The sequence below is a fragment of the Oryzias melastigma genome, linkage group LG6, assembly GCF_002922805.2.
Source record: "Oryzias melastigma strain HK-1 linkage group LG6, ASM292280v2, whole genome shotgun sequence".
Taxonomy (NCBI): domain Eukaryota; kingdom Metazoa; phylum Chordata; class Actinopteri; order Beloniformes; family Adrianichthyidae; genus Oryzias; species Oryzias melastigma.
The window spans coordinates 25,689,771-25,704,459 of NC_050517.1; the positions used below are offsets into that span (position 1 = coordinate 25,689,771).

Sequence of the window (14,689 nt, forward strand, 5' to 3'; positions counted from 1 at the left end):
AAAGATGTAAATATCATTGGAGTGGGACTTTAAAAAGACTACTTTATACTGAGAGAATACATAAAACTTAACAAAGAAGTAAAGTAGTTAATTATAGGAAAGAAATTGAGGAAATTTTGTCTGAATGCCGAATTGTCAATAGAGATGTATTTTTTTATTACAATAAAAAAGAACCGCACAAAGCGGAACGTTTCGCAGCTATGACAATGTTTCGGCAGGACATTTTTCAGAGTCACAACTCATTGTTTACAACGGAAGTAAAGCTCAACTGTCAAACTTGAGCTTCAGAAGTTATCATTTTCTATGCTTAGTTGCACATTTAAAGCAGTTTAAACATCCCAGTGAGCATTTTATACTTTTTTATTTTAAATCAAAGACGTCTTTGTAGTTCGGGATGTTAGTGGGCTACAGCAGCAGCTCGGAGGAGGAGGAAGAGGACAGTGAAGCGGCTGCGGCTACTCAAAGCCAAAGTTGTTCTCCCAAGAAAAAGGAAAAAGATGGTTTTCCAATGCCGAAGAAAGCGAAGATGGAAGAATATGTCTCCAAAACAAGGTGCGTTTGTTGCTACTCTTACTCTATTTGTTCAAAACGTTTGCAAAATGATTTAAAATGTCGAAACGTGAAGTCGTTTATCCCAACATCATTTAACTCTCTTAAATATCAGTAAAACGACTTTGTTTTAAAGATGCACAACTTGGCTTTAGAGTTCTTTTATTTAAGATTTATTGAACCAGTCTATCGCAGAAAAAAAGACATATATATTTAAATACTATTTAAGCCGATGTTATGTATTTTGAGCTTCCAAAATCCATATATGGGCGACAACTCGATGAATTTTGTTGAATGTGTCTCTTACTTTTATAAAAAAAAAATTAGCTAAACTGAATTGTGAATAAACTGGCAGAAAGATTAACAAATAAACTTTGATTTTTAAATTTGAAATATGCTTGGATGCCAGGTAGTTGTAACTCCACATTTGCGGCAGCAGGTGGTAGTAGTGAGCTTGTTCGTAGTGGACTCAGACTAAGGTGCTTTATGTATTATATAGTGGTGATAATAAGTTGATGGATTGGCTGGTCTTGTTGCAGACTGCCCCTTCCTGACTGTCTGCAGACCATGTTTCCAGATGAGGAAGAGCCACAAACAGAGGACAGTTCGCTCCATGGCGGTCGCATTCGGTCCTTCAAACACGAGCGGGGAAACTGGGCCACATATGTTTATTTTCCATGTAAGTAAAAGGAAAACCATTTTTGGAATCTAGTTTTTAAAGTGGAATTTAATCTTATTGTATTTTTTCCAATCAGACCATCCTGAGGAAGAGTTTGAGGAGCTGCTGGAGGAACTGCTGTCAGCCGCAGCCTCTCACGGTGTGGTTTTGACGCCACAGGAGGAGTTTCACCTCAGCCTGTCTCAAACGGTGGTGCTCAGACACCACTGGATCCAGCCTTTCATGCAGAGCCTGAGGGCAGGCCTGACTCACTGTAAAAGGTTTGATTAACACTTTCTTTCTTATCCATTTCTCACTGTTTTATTGTAGATAAGATATACAGCTTAAGATAACTTCAACTTTTAAAAAACATAAGACCAAAAAAAAAAGCTAAAGTAAAACAGCTGATGGGACTCATTTCAACTGTTTCCAGATTTGTCTGTTCAGCTGGGAGGCTGAGGGTCTACTGCAACGCTGAGAGAACAAGGTACACCCTTCTCTTCTCTAAAGTCCATCTTATCGGCTAAGTTTCTTCCTCAGACCATGTGACTTCAAAATAAATAATACTGATCATGTTTTTAGTTGCTGCTGCTTCAAACCCATTCATAAGTGCATACTAAGAGCAGTTCATAATGAAATGATGGTCTGTAAAGGGGTCATCTTAAGTGTTTTATCCGTTTTAGGAGCTTTTTATAGTGTGTACTTTATTCATTCATTCTCTGGATTTTCTAAAGTATAGATCTGAACAGGATTTTGTAAACTAAACGTGGCTTTGTTTGGAGCGAAATTTAGTTTTTATGGATTGTTGAAGTTCTACGATCATGTGAGTCGACTGTCTGACCTGCAGGACGTTCCTCGGTATGGAAGCTTTTACTGGGCATGCTCAGTTGTTGGATCTGGTCCGAGTCATCGACCAAACACTGACAGAGTTTCAGCTGGAGACTTTCTACAAGGTTAGTGGACGTGTCTACTGACACCTCAGGGGGAGAGTAAATGAAATTCAGGGAGTATTCTAATCCAAAAGCTCATACAGTCACAACACATGTTTGGAATTTAACATTCGTATATAGAGCATATGTATTCATTATTACATGATTTAAAAAATATTTCTTGATAAAATTTAGTAATAAAGCAGAATTTTATAAAAATAACGAAACAAATGTAAATGCATGTCTCTTATTTTGAATAAACCATACATTTTAAAAAGTTTGTGAAGTTTTTAGGAATTTAAAAGTTATGCAGGAAGCCTTGAAGTAAATTGTTGGAATGTAGTTTATGGATGACATTTATTTATTTATTTTTACTCTTTTTGTACAGAAATGTTGATGCATTTCTCTCAGATTTCATTTTATGGTCTCATTTTGTTTGCAACCATCAAAACTTTTATACTCAAATGTGAACAAAAGGGACTTGTACTCCTGTTATTGCATAAAGAAAGACAGCAATGGTTACAGAAATAAGTCGAAACTGACAAAAGTAACAAAAATAAATAAATTCAATTAAAATCAACACATGAAAATCCAACTTTTTTGTTTATTTGTTGTCGTGCAGAATTGTTTTAAATAAGATCTGCTACTGTTAAAGCATAGGACGTATTATAATTCATCACTTAAAGCTATCCAGCAATCAAGCAACAAATCAAACTCTACTGACTTTAGTTAATAATCACAAAAATGAATGGACCAAATGAGACACAAGTGTGTTTTGTTTCTTTGTTTTATATTTTCTAATCAATGCATTTAATTATTTCTGTAATGAGTTTGAAATAATTGTGTGTTTTGTCCAGTATTTTTAATAATCTATGCTTGAAATAAACCAATCAATCAATCAATCATTGGGATTAAACCTCTCAAAACCTGCTCAGAGTTATCTTTGTTTGGCATTTTGTCTCTTCTAGGATCCATCTTTCCACGTGAGTCTGGCCTGGTGTGTTGGAGACCTGACGGAAGAGCTGAAGGAGATCACCAAAGAGCTGCAGGTACACAAACATCCATGATGGATCACACAGGCCGCCAGTGCAGAGCTCAGAGGAAAAGCTTTACCAACAGCCAGGAACATCACTACACACATGCTACTCACAACAAGACCTCCATGGTGTCGTATTTCTGTCATTTGTAGAGGGAAAAACATTGATGCTAAATCTCCACAAAAGAAAAGAATCTACCTTTTCCTCCAGGGAATCTAAATCCACCAAAATAAAGTCAGAGTTTAGAATGTTGTCACACAGAATTTAAGTTTTATTAGATAAGCCAGAAAGTTCACTGAACTCCTTATCCTACGAGTTATTGGAGTTAGACTTCATTTATTTTAGTAAAATCTTTCTAAATGTCCCTTCTCTGGGTTAAATAACAAAAAAGACAAAAAATAGATGGATTAAACCTAAAGCAAAACAGCAAAGAACATCATGAAACAAATAAATTATGATAACGATGTGGATGGAGTTATAATCAGCTGTTTTCTGTAGAAAACTAGAAAATATATATTTTAATGTACACATATGAATATTTATATACATAGTTTTCAATTTTGAATAAAACAGCCTTTTTTTGACTAGAGCAGCAGTCTGCAAACTTCAACACTTAAAGAGCCATTCATGTTGAATTCTCAGTGATCACAACTCAATAGGAGCTGCTGTTTCTTCACGTTATTGTAAATATAAACTTACAATGTTTTTTGTAAAAATAAATTATGAATAGAAAGAGAAATAATATGAAGTAGTTTATAATTTTTAAGAGGTTTTTGTGACTTCATTTTTAAAATGAGACACCCTATGCCACAGAGGATCTTCTCAAATGTAGCAGTAGGTAGCTTCACATCAGTAGTAATAAAAAAGAAACAAGTTTGATAGTTTGAGCAGCTTCTGAGCCAGAAATTCCTAATTTTAACAGAAAGTAAATCAGAGAGAATGAAGTGACCTGTACCAAATTTTTTAAACCAAAGAGCACACTGAAAATCTTTTAATTTGCTCAAAAATAGAAAATTTGGTTACAATCCTGTATAATTTAATGCTGGTTGTGATTTTCTGTTCTACACGGCGCTTAAAGATCTCTCTCTTGTGATATGTACTTTCATCCATTTGTGAATAAAGTTTACGTTACCTTTTTTTTTTACTTTATAGTTACTGTTTAAAAACGTTCTTGAACTAGAGAGCCATAAAGTAGGAGTAAAAGAGCCACATGTGGAGCTCAGGATGCAAACCCCTGAATTAGAAATCCTGACTTTCCAGTCATTCCGGTTTTGTGTCTAATAAAAATTTCAACTTAATGCAAAAGCTGAACTTCAACAAAAGCTCTCTGCGCTCACAGCTGCAGGGTTTTTTTTTTTTTTTTTTCACACCTTCAGTTTGAAATGTGTAGCTGAAGTGCAGACACTGAACTGCAGACACCATCTATGGTGCAGTTCTTGTTTGTGACTGAGCTGCGTTCTGATGATCTCTTTTGTCCATTTTCCTGCACTAATGAAACATTGGATGTTTCATTTGTCAGTTTGACCGTTAAAAAACTTTTTGGTGAAGTTGGCATCAGGGAGGTTCTCGTTTTTGTGGTTTTGCAGAGTCTGGTAGACGAGCGTGACGACGGACCGTTTCATTTAAATCTGGACTGTGCCGAGCTGCGCTGCAGGACGGGAAACAAAACCTTCCGCTTCTCTTTGGAAGCATGACTCATCGAAACAAAAACCGTTTAATGTCTGTCTGCTGTGATGAAGAATCTGCAGAAACGACGCTGGATCGTCCAAAAACTGTACATAAATAAAGCTTCTATGTGTTTTGCATCTCGTGAAGTTTATTTCAACAGTTTTCTGCTACAGCAGAGTTTAGGTCACTTTAATATTTTAACATGAAGAAAATTCAACTTTAGCTTCATTTTTAAAGAATTCATTTATTTTTGTAAAATATTTATGGTTTGCTTTAGGTTTACATGACATCAGAACATGAAAAAGTACAAAAACAAAACCTCCTGCGCTTTTTTAAAACCAGGAAACCTCAGAAAGTGACAGAACTTGATGTTGACACAAAAACATTTCAACAGTTTGATTTTCAGGAGAAGAAAACAGTATTTTACCCTCAAGATAGGAAAGTCAAAACACTGGATGTGTGATTGGAAACACTTCAGAAGGCAGCAGACGAGAATCTCTGGAGTTCACAGACACAACATGGAATTTCCTATGATGTCTCAAACAGATATAAAACATTTGCGGGATCAGATCCGATCCAAGTCGGCGTGAAAACGAGTCTCCTTAACTGAGAGTGTGCAACCCTGCAAGGCACCGGATTCCAACCTGCATGGAAAACAAAAAAGGGGCGAGCTACAAGCCAATCTGAGCACAAAAAGTGGATTTTTTGTCTGAATTTGAGGCAAATCAAAGCCCTGAATCACAGAAAAGGCCTCCATCAGCTCAGCTCTATGATGCAGATCTACACAAAGACTTTCACTGACGGATAACAAGGCAGTTTTAGAAAAAGCGCAATCATTGAGAGCGTTTGTCACAATAAAACGAGGTGCCTGCTCACAATCAGGAATCAACTCTAAACCTTTAGACTGATCAATAACAAAGTGGTGCAAACGGTGCAAAATCCTGGCACATATTTGTCAGTTTTTGTTGGACACGAGGAAAGAGTCACTATGATAGAAAAGTACTGGAATTTACCTGTAAACATCCTGACATAATCTGAGGAATTACTGATTTGGAGGCTAAAACTGGAATCCTCCAATCTGACCTAAAAACTTTCTGTGGAGCTTTCCGACATCAACGCGGCGCTTGGAGGCTCGGCGAGCACGGCCCGGCCCGGCCCCTCCTGTGACCTTTAAGAGTCCAGTTTCCTGGCAGCATCATGGGGAGAACAGCACCTTCTTGATGTACGACACGGTGGTGTAGTTCGTCAGCATTTCCACGTGCTCGTTCCCGCGAAGCTCCTTTAAGAAGACGGGCTGCTTCTGCTGCCCCACCCACCGTTTACACTGGATGGCGCTCTGCAGGTTGACCGTCCCGTCCCCGTTTCCGTTCACCACTGTTGGCTCCTCGTCCGGGAAGTTGTTAGAGTAGAGGAAGGACTCGGACGTGTTGATGCCGCTGCCGTACAGGCAGTGGACTTCCACGTTGGGCGGCAGGAGGTCAGACACCAGCGGCTCCGTGTCCTGCCGCATCATCCAGCCGTCGTCAAAGCCGATGTCTTTGTAGAGCCGCCTGTAGTCCTGCACCGTGTAGTTGACGGTTGGCGTTTGGACCAAAACCTGCAGGACAGGAAATGAATCAAATGACAGTTGTGTCGTTTTTAGTTCAACTTATTCTCTGACAAAATCTGCTGCTGAGATGATTGAGGTGAAGATCCAGACACAGAGTTGGACAGAACCCAAAGCACTGCACTGGCACACACGTGGATCCAGACCTGATCTTTGGACCAGGAGTGGGCGTAGGGCAGCAGCCAGTTTGTGGATACAGCCGTACGCTGCTGGGCACGGATCTTCAGCGGGCTGATCACCGGGATGCGGTTGTTGTCACCTGAGAGTGAAAAACAAAAACAATTGGTGAGCAAAGTTTGTGTTGATTTAAGTTGACTGTGTTTAAAGTTTCGCTTCAAAGTAATTAAAAAAAACATATATTTGAAAAGAAAGTTAAATTAATTGGTAAATACTATGTTTTCTGAGAAAACTTTTATTATTTTTCTAATATTTCTGAGCATCTTTTATCGCAAAATATTTTACTGTGTAGAACTTAGCTTAAAAATGCAATAAAAATAAAAGTTTGTTGGATTTTATGCTTTTATTTTGTAGGTGTTTAGTTAATCAAATTTTTGATTTTTTCTCTTTGCATTTCTGGTCAAAACATGTTTTGAAATTAAAGTTTTTCTGAATCTCTTCATTCTGAGAAAAACAAAAAAAAGATTTCATATTTTTATGTTCAAAAAAGGAATATCTTCATCTTTTGTTTATTTGCCTACTTAAGTAAAAGAAAATTTAATCTAAACTACAATAAAAGCTAAACTATTAGCAAATGCTATGCAAGAAAAAAAAACTTTTATTAATATTTTTCAACATTTTTCACACAATATTTTTACTGTGAAGGACTTTGCCTGAAAATACAACTGAATTTAAAAGTTTGTTTAATTTATGCTTCTATTTTGTAGTTTTCAGTTAATAACATTTTAAAATATTTTTTTCTTTTCTTTTTTGGTCAACACAGGTTTAAAATACAATTGACAAGATTTTTCTGAATATCCTCATTCCGACAAAAACAAAAAAAAAAACACTTAATGTTTTTATCTTCAACATAGGAATCTCTCTTAATTTTTTACTATTTAAAGTAAAAAAAAAACATTTAAATTGAAAACAAAGTTAAATTAATTGGTAAATGCTGTTTTCTAAAAAAGAAAATAAAGTTTATTTTACTAATATTTTTCTGCTTTTTTATCGTACAATATTTTTACTGTAAAGCAATTTGACTAAAAATACAGTTAATATAAAAGTTTGTTTAATTTATGCTTTTATTTTTTAGGAGTTTTCAGATTATTGCATTTCAGATGTTTTTCTCTGCATTTTTAGTCAAAATAAAGCTTCTCTGAATCTCTTTATTCTGAGATAAACAAAAAAATAATAAATGTATGCTCAAAATATGAATCTCTGTATTTTTTGCTAGTTTCTTTATTAATTGTTGTATACATTACAGGATTTTATTCCTGTGTTGTTGTGTTTCTATTGTGCGTTCTGCTCACCGGAAGTGATGACCCGCAGCGTCTTGGCCACGCCCGCCCACGGCGGCCCCAGACAGATGAAGGCCTTGATGTACTTGTCCTTCCAGGCCTGCGGCTGCTGGTTCAGGAAGTACAGCGTGTACATGTTCCCCATGCTGTGAGCGATCAGCACCACGGGCCCACCCGCCTTCTCCGCCATCTCCTCGATCATCTGCTGCAGCTGCATGAAGTACTCCTTATTCTCGTCTGAAAACAAACAGCAGAGAGGATGAGCAGGAAAGTCTCCAGCCGGTCAGCAGTGAGCCGGACGTCTTACTCGGTGCTTTCCTCCAGTCGTACGGCGCTCCTCTGACATCATCGTCTCTGGTGTAGCCCCACTCCACCATGGACTGCACGATGCTGAAGAAATACATGCCTGGAAGGAAGCGGAAGGAGAACTCAAACCTTCCAGGTCTGGGCTGCTCTTAGTTTTTAGGTCGGACTGAGTTAGACTCACCCACGCTCTGCTTGCTGGGATCCAGGTACTCCAGCGAAAACGTCTTTCCAAAGCCGGGGACTCGCACGAACACGCCGGGGGGGGCCTCGGAGGTGCGTGTGGTTCTGTTGTAGATCAACCTGTGAAGACACATTTGATCAGAGGTGAACCACATAACAAACCCCAAAACCCAGCGTCCTGTTTTCAGTCTCTGTTCCTGAACCACAATGTGTGTGATGTGTGAGAACAGCATCCCAATGTCGCAGTTTTACAGATGTGAGAGCAGCTTTGGGGTTCTGGAGCAGAAGTGAATCTTCTTTCGATTCTGCTTACACACCTGACGGTTTTCTCCAGTAAACCCACAAACCTGCAGGAACACCAAAATCAGCCCCTGGGCATCTAAAGACCTGATCTGATGAAAAATTGTGTTTTTAAAATAGCATTTTGGAGTTGTGAATCAGGAGCATCCACTTGTAGACGAGTAGATCCATGTACGTCTTTGTTTTCCTCGTCTGAGCTGTAATCTGACTCAAAACTGTACAGCTGGATAACTCCAATATTCTTCTCCAATTTTGTTGTACCGCTAACGTTAGATTGAGGTTGTGAATAGCTTTAAGCTAGCAGTAGAAAATGTAAACAGATAGATCAGTTATGGGTGATAGGAAGGGGGACTTAAAGGCAAATTTCTGATGAACTATTGCCCCTCTTACAGTGTCTCAGAACACGACATAGATTTTTTTGGTTTTGGCTAAAAACAGCATAATCATCATTAAAAAAACGCTTTGACAATAGATCAAAGGATCAGCGGAGTGGGACTTTAAAGTATTCCCAGCCTGAACTTCCTAGGAGTCTGTTTGTGTGATTTTCTCTGGACGCTTTTAGAGAGTCTGGATAGATATTTGTCAGAGCTCCACAGCTCTTATTTTACAGGATTATACAAGTTTGACATTAGTTAGTAATTGTTACATTTAATGAATCAAAAGTAAAAGTGAAGTTTTTGTTAGTTTTTTCTTCATTATTTCTGTACTATGTTCGAAAAATCTGTGATTTCTTTGTTTTTGGCTTGTGTTGTCTACACAGTGGCGGGCCGTCAGGGTCTGCAAGGCCTTCTCTGCTGGCCTAAAAATATCTGAATCACAGACTGATATTAATTATTATTTATTTCCGTGAATACGTATTCTATAATTCCAAATGCTCTGTCTTCGTCCTTTCATTGCTGTCTCCCTGGCTGCGCTGCTTCCAGACGTGTATTTTCCTATTTAAGCATTAACCAATCACATTGCAGCACCATTTGTTGCTAGGGTCAAAGAAATCTGCCTGAAGGCCTTCACAATCAGTTCTGCGGGCCCTGTAGCATACAATAATTGTCGACCAAACTGTTGCTTCAACCAATCAGATCTGGAGGAGACCACGTGCTAGGCCAGCTAGAAGGCCCACGGAAACGTCAGGATTTTCACGAGCTTTGATTGGACAGCTCGCAGCTCGCTCTGGTTCTGCTGACGGACACAGGTGCCGAGGAGCGGCGTGTCAGGTTTGAAGATGTTACCAGTGGAAAGCGTCTGATCGTCTGATTTTTGGTGGAAATTGAATGTCTGGGTAAAGTTGTGGCACAGTTTTGTCTGGCACGGGTAAAGGAGTTCCGTGACTCCATTGAGCGGGAGTGAAGCTGAAATCTACGAGGCCCCTGAACGCACCACGGGCGCGTGCAGCGCAAAATCCTCGCGCAAATATTATTTTCCAGACACAGACCTTGATCGATCACAAAAACTGATGTTTGTCTCCCTCCTGGACCACGAGAGGCTTCAGGAATACCAGAACATTTCCCGCATGCAGCCTTTTCCAGCTTATCACAGCCACGGAACACTTTCTATCTGCGAAACGCATGGATTCTGCACGACAGAGTGATTGAAATCTTGAGGATAGAAAGGATGGATTTTGTGTTTAAATAATCTGGATTTTTGGTGAGTAAAATTTTGCTATCTCCCTACATAATATTGAAATTTTATCAGGTTATTTTTTATGCTTTTGGTGTGTGTGTGGCAGCTGTACCTGCAGTAGAAGTTTTATTGCCATAAAATAGTTAATGAGGGTTGGGTTGATTCAGATGGAGCACTACTGAAGGCCTAGGTGTGAAATGCACGGCCCGCCACTGTGTCTACAATTTATAAACCAAATCAATCAATCAATCAAAACAGACTAGATATCTTCCCCATTATTTTAACGGAAATTCTGAAGAATTCCTATACTTCTTTTTTTTTCCAGCCACACTTTAAGATGACTGTGCTGTTATTTATGAGAAAATGCAGATCATGTATGTAAAAAGAACAAAAAAGTTCCTGTGATGTGGCTTCAGTTCTGAGGTTTCTTTGATGCTTCACTTCTTTTTTCCAAATCCTGCTGGAAACCATGCTGCTGTTTGTGTCCATATTGAAACAGAACTCTCTACCAAAGCTTGTGGAGTCGTGACGACAAGAAGATCGAGTTTCTGCTTCTGGTTTGAAGCGTTTGGGTTTATGATTTTGTTGAGTTTGTCCAATCTGTAGAGCCAACTGGGAACCATTTTTACTTTTAGTGTGAATATCTGAAAAGCTTTGAAGGGTCTGGAGAATGAGTGGAGATGTTTGAAGACGCCCTTTCATTCATAGATGCAACATTACTGGTCCTTTCTTGTTACCTTTTTTGCATGATAAAAGTCTAATCTTTTTTTTTTTTTACAGATTTAAGAAAGTTTGGCACTGAAATACATTTTTATGCATAACTTTCAGTAAAGCTGATCGACTTTACACTCCCGATCTAAAACCCCCAAAATTAGAAGACTGGATGGTTGAAAACAACACAGTCAATCATCAAATGGAGAAAAAATCCCACCTGATGTTGTCTATCCAGCAGTCGATGGCGAAGGGGACGAGCAGCTCCAGGTTGAGCCACAGAGTGAAGAAGGAGTCGGTCTTCTTGTAGCAGATGTAGTGAACCACGCTGGGTTTATTCAGTCTGGCCTCCAGCTGGTTTCCCAGATCCCCGGGAACTGCAACGAGGAAGATGTCATCACAAACAGGACTTCTGTGCTCTTCAGGCAGCTACACTCAATGATGGAGGTTTAGGATGAAAATCTTCTCAGAAAGTGATGGCATTCGTTCAATAATGTATAATTTAAGTATAGATGTGGCAGTTTGTATATTTTATTAGTTTTTTTTTTTGTTAAAAGACTCAAAACTTGAAATGTTAATAACAGGGGGTTTTTAGAAATGTTTCAAAAAGAAAGAGCCCTTAAAAAAGGAATAAAAGACAGAATCATTTGATGAATGTGGAAAAACTGAATCAGTTTAATCCAGAAGAACGTAGTGATTTTATTTTTTTAGTGGTTTAAAATGTCCATTAAAGTTTGAAAAACTTGGGTTACAGAAACAACAAAACAGAAAAAAAACAAAGACTTTTTTTCTTAGTTTTGCCTTCAATCCTTGATGAAGTGAAGCTAAAGTCAGAGACGTTCCATTGGAAATGACCTCCAGAAACCTTTTTTCTAGAACATAAAACACCAAAAGTACATAATTTTCTTATTTTTGTGAATTTATTTAATAAAATTATAGATAAATATTAGTCAACAAAAACCAAGAAAAAGTCTAGTATGATTTTTTCAAATAAATAATAATATATGATTTTTATAAGGAGAAAAATAAAACGTGAGTTAATTAGATGATAAAAAAAAGCTAAAAGGAGACAGGGATGTGATGCAGTGGGGTTACTCAAGGGCACATCTCTGACTGCTATCACTTTGACTGACAGTAAACACAGATTTTGGCTCAACTCTTTCCTCTCATGTCACTTCGATCAGCGCGCATCCCTTAAAAGAGCTTAGTCGTGAATGTCTGCAGGCCTGTCACTTCTTAGGAAATATGTTACACAAGGTAAAGCAGCAGCACTGATGAAATCTAAACTGCGTTTTAAAGCTTTACACACAAAACGCTCTGTTTAAATGTTCCATAATTAATGTTTAGGTTACAAAATAAACTTGTTTCATATATTTTTAATGCAGCTTTCATCTCTTTAAGTCAGTCTGCTGTATTCAGCTGTTTTTTGGTTGATTACATTTATTGATTTTAAGGTCAAGGGTCACAGCAGAGTTTCTCCAGCAGCTTCTCAGTCAGTGATCATTGAACAGTTTTATCTGCTTGAAGACAGACAGCAGAGACACATTGATGAGTATGGAAGAATGGAATGTGCCGCTTGATCCTCACTAAAATATTTGCTTTATTATGAAGAATTTCGACAAGACTACTTAAGATTTTTTTAAGATAGGGGAACCAGAGTGAATTATCAGATGATTATTTAACTTTTTCAACAGAGCAATCAGGGATAAAGCTGAGATTGAGATTCTAAACTGAAAGTAGCATTAAAAAATGGAAAAACCCCTTTTTCTTTCAGTCCCGAGAGTTAAACTGAAGCATTGATCATATGATCAGGTGATCAGGTGACATCTTGCCTAACCTCACACAAGAGTAAGCCTTCAAAATAAACTTCTTAAAAGAAACCTATAAAAATGTAAATTGTATTTACTCAAATGTGCTCTGTAATAATAATTTTATTTCTCATCTACTGTATGTTTCTTTGTTTTTCTGCCCTCCTTTGTGTTTGTTTGAATGGATAAGTTTTGTTAATAAAGTTTGGTTAAAAAAATACACTTCCTAAAAAACAAAATTTGATCTAAAAATGTGAAAGAACTGAAATAAATGTCGATAATTACCTAGTTACTGTATAAAAACATGTTTAAACAGACAAAACATTTAAAAATTGTCATGAAACTGAAACAACTTGCCAGGTTTTATTTTCAAAAATGTCAACAAAAATGTGAACAGTTAAAGTTACCAAAGTGATTAAAAATATAAAATTATAAAAAAATAATATTAAAAATTGTTTTTAAAAAAAAAGGTAAGGGTGAATGAATATGTATTTTTTTAGGTAACTGGGTGTCAAATGTGGAACTAGCATATTTTTTGGACCAAGCTTGATGCTAAAATAAATCTGTTCTACGTAGAGTCTTTATATGTTTTACTTGCACTAATATCGAGAAGTTTGTCACTTTAAGAAAATGTAAACAAAAATAAATAAATAAATTAGTTATTTTTATATTTATTTTTTGCTTCGACAGAGTTACTTATTTTTACGATAACTGCTCGAACATCCGCGACTAATAACTATCGCGGAGGGATATCTATTGAGCTGACAGTAAAAGGATTTAAGGGGGAAAAAACAATAACACTCACTCAGGACGACGGGGGGTCTCCGGGGCTGACACGACTTGTTACCGTCACATTTCTGCGAAGGTCTTCCGCCGCTCCGAGATGACAGCAGCAGCAACAACAACACCCCGAAGAGGAAGAAGACGGTTACCCGGTGCCGACTCGCCATGGCCCCCGATGTCTCATAGCCAAAAACGGGGAGCTGTCGCCTTGGCTGTGTTTGTGGGTCTGCCGTCAAGTGTCTCCGGCAGGCTGTTAAATCTCCACGAGGACCATCCTACAGCAGCTAACCTCAGTTAGTAAACACCGACGATCACGAGGTACTGATTACGGAGCAATCCACCCGACAGCTTCGCCTATCAAGACTAAAGTAATCGATCGCAGATGTCGATGAACCGTGACTTCAAGTCGATCTTTTTGCAGAAAAAAAGGTAAATAGTTTACAGAACCACTAGGTGAACTGCATGATTTATGTAAGGCTAGAAAACAAACTATTGTTGTTAAAATAAATAAATAAAGCTGCTGCTATTTGCAGTTCGAAGCACATGTCTGAAGTGGGTTAAATGTCTACAAATCAGTTAAAAAGTAAGTTTTGCACTACCAAACAAAGGTTTTATTCTACAAGAAACTACACTTATAATAATTTATTGAAAAAATGCATATATTCAATAACAGTTTATTAATTGATCCATGCACTACGATAACAGTCTTTTCTGGAGACACTGCTATATTTGTTCCTCTTTGTAGATATTTGTTCATATTTTCATTTTTATGAAATAGAATTTTCATCTCGGACCTTTTTTTTACATTATGGTTACTGTATGCTTTTAAGTTGACGATTCAGCAGCATTTAAAGAACCAATGATAATCATGTATTTTGGGTTTTGAACATGTTCTTGCAGTATTTTATTATCGTGGAGGAGATGTATAAAAGAATTTAAGATTAAAAGGTCTCTCGTCTTTGCTTCAATTCTGATGCATCCACTTGCAGAAAAAATTGCTCCATTAATTTCTTCTTTTTCCTCATCTAGCCCTAAGCGCCTATCTGGCTCAAAACTGTACAGCTGCATAGCTCTGATATT

At 37.6% G+C, this 14,689-nt stretch overlaps 2 protein-coding genes across 3 annotated transcripts; one reads left to right on the forward strand and one right to left on the reverse strand.

The window, feature by feature from the left end:
- Positions 1–197: 197 nt before the first annotated feature.
- usb1 (U6 snRNA biogenesis 1) lies at positions 198–4,978 on the forward strand. 2 transcript variants are annotated; one of them, XM_024282319.2, is made up of 7 exons: positions 198–552; positions 1,089–1,228; positions 1,305–1,488; positions 1,641–1,694; positions 2,055–2,160; positions 3,105–3,185; positions 4,760–4,978. In XM_024282319.2, the coding sequence occupies exons 1-7, from the start codon at positions 395–397 to the stop codon at positions 4,865–4,867; spliced, it is 831 nt and encodes a 276-aa protein (XP_024138087.1). In that variant the 5' UTR covers positions 198–394; the 3' UTR covers positions 4,868–4,978. The 2 variants fall into 2 exon arrangements, with proteins under 2 accessions (XP_024138087.1, XP_024138088.1); XM_024282320.2 differs by having other exon boundaries at positions 416–552; positions 1,127–1,228.
- pla2g15 (phospholipase A2, group XV) lies at positions 4,972–14,084 on the reverse strand. Its single transcript, XM_024282318.2, has 7 exons — positions 13,632–14,084; positions 11,239–11,395; positions 8,392–8,510; positions 8,212–8,310; positions 7,917–8,141; positions 6,594–6,706; positions 4,972–6,438 (listed from the first exon to the last, which is right to left on the reverse strand). Exons 1-7 carry the CDS (start codon positions 13,774–13,776, stop codon positions 6,037–6,039), a joined length of 1,260 nt encoding a protein of 419 aa, XP_024138086.1. The 5' UTR covers positions 13,777–14,084; the 3' UTR covers positions 4,972–6,036.
- Positions 14,085–14,689: the final 605 nt, after the last annotated feature.

Coding starts and splice junctions, on each gene's coding strand:
- usb1 (XM_024282319.2), top strand. CDS start 395: ATGTTAGTGGGCTACAGCAGCAGCTCGGAGGAGGAGGAAGAGGACAGT. Junction 1,489..1,640: donor GGCCTGACTCACTGTAAAAG/GTTTGATTAACA, acceptor AACTGTTTCCAG/ATTTGTCTGTTCAGCTGGGA. Junction 3,186..4,759: donor AGATCACCAAAGAGCTGCAG/GTACACAAACAT, acceptor GTGGTTTTGCAG/AGTCTGGTAGACGAGCGTGA.
- pla2g15 (XM_024282318.2), bottom strand. CDS start 13,776: ATGGCGAGTCGGCACCGGGTAACCGTCTTCTTCCTCTTCGGGGTGTTG. Junction 8,311..8,391: donor TCCCAGCAAGCAGAGCGTGG/GTGAGTCTAACT, acceptor GCTTCCTTCCAG/GCATGTATTTCTTCAGCATC. Junction 6,439..6,593: donor ACTCCTGGTCCAAAGATCAG/GTCTGGATCCAC, acceptor CCTGTCCTGCAG/GTTTTGGTCCAAACGCCAAC.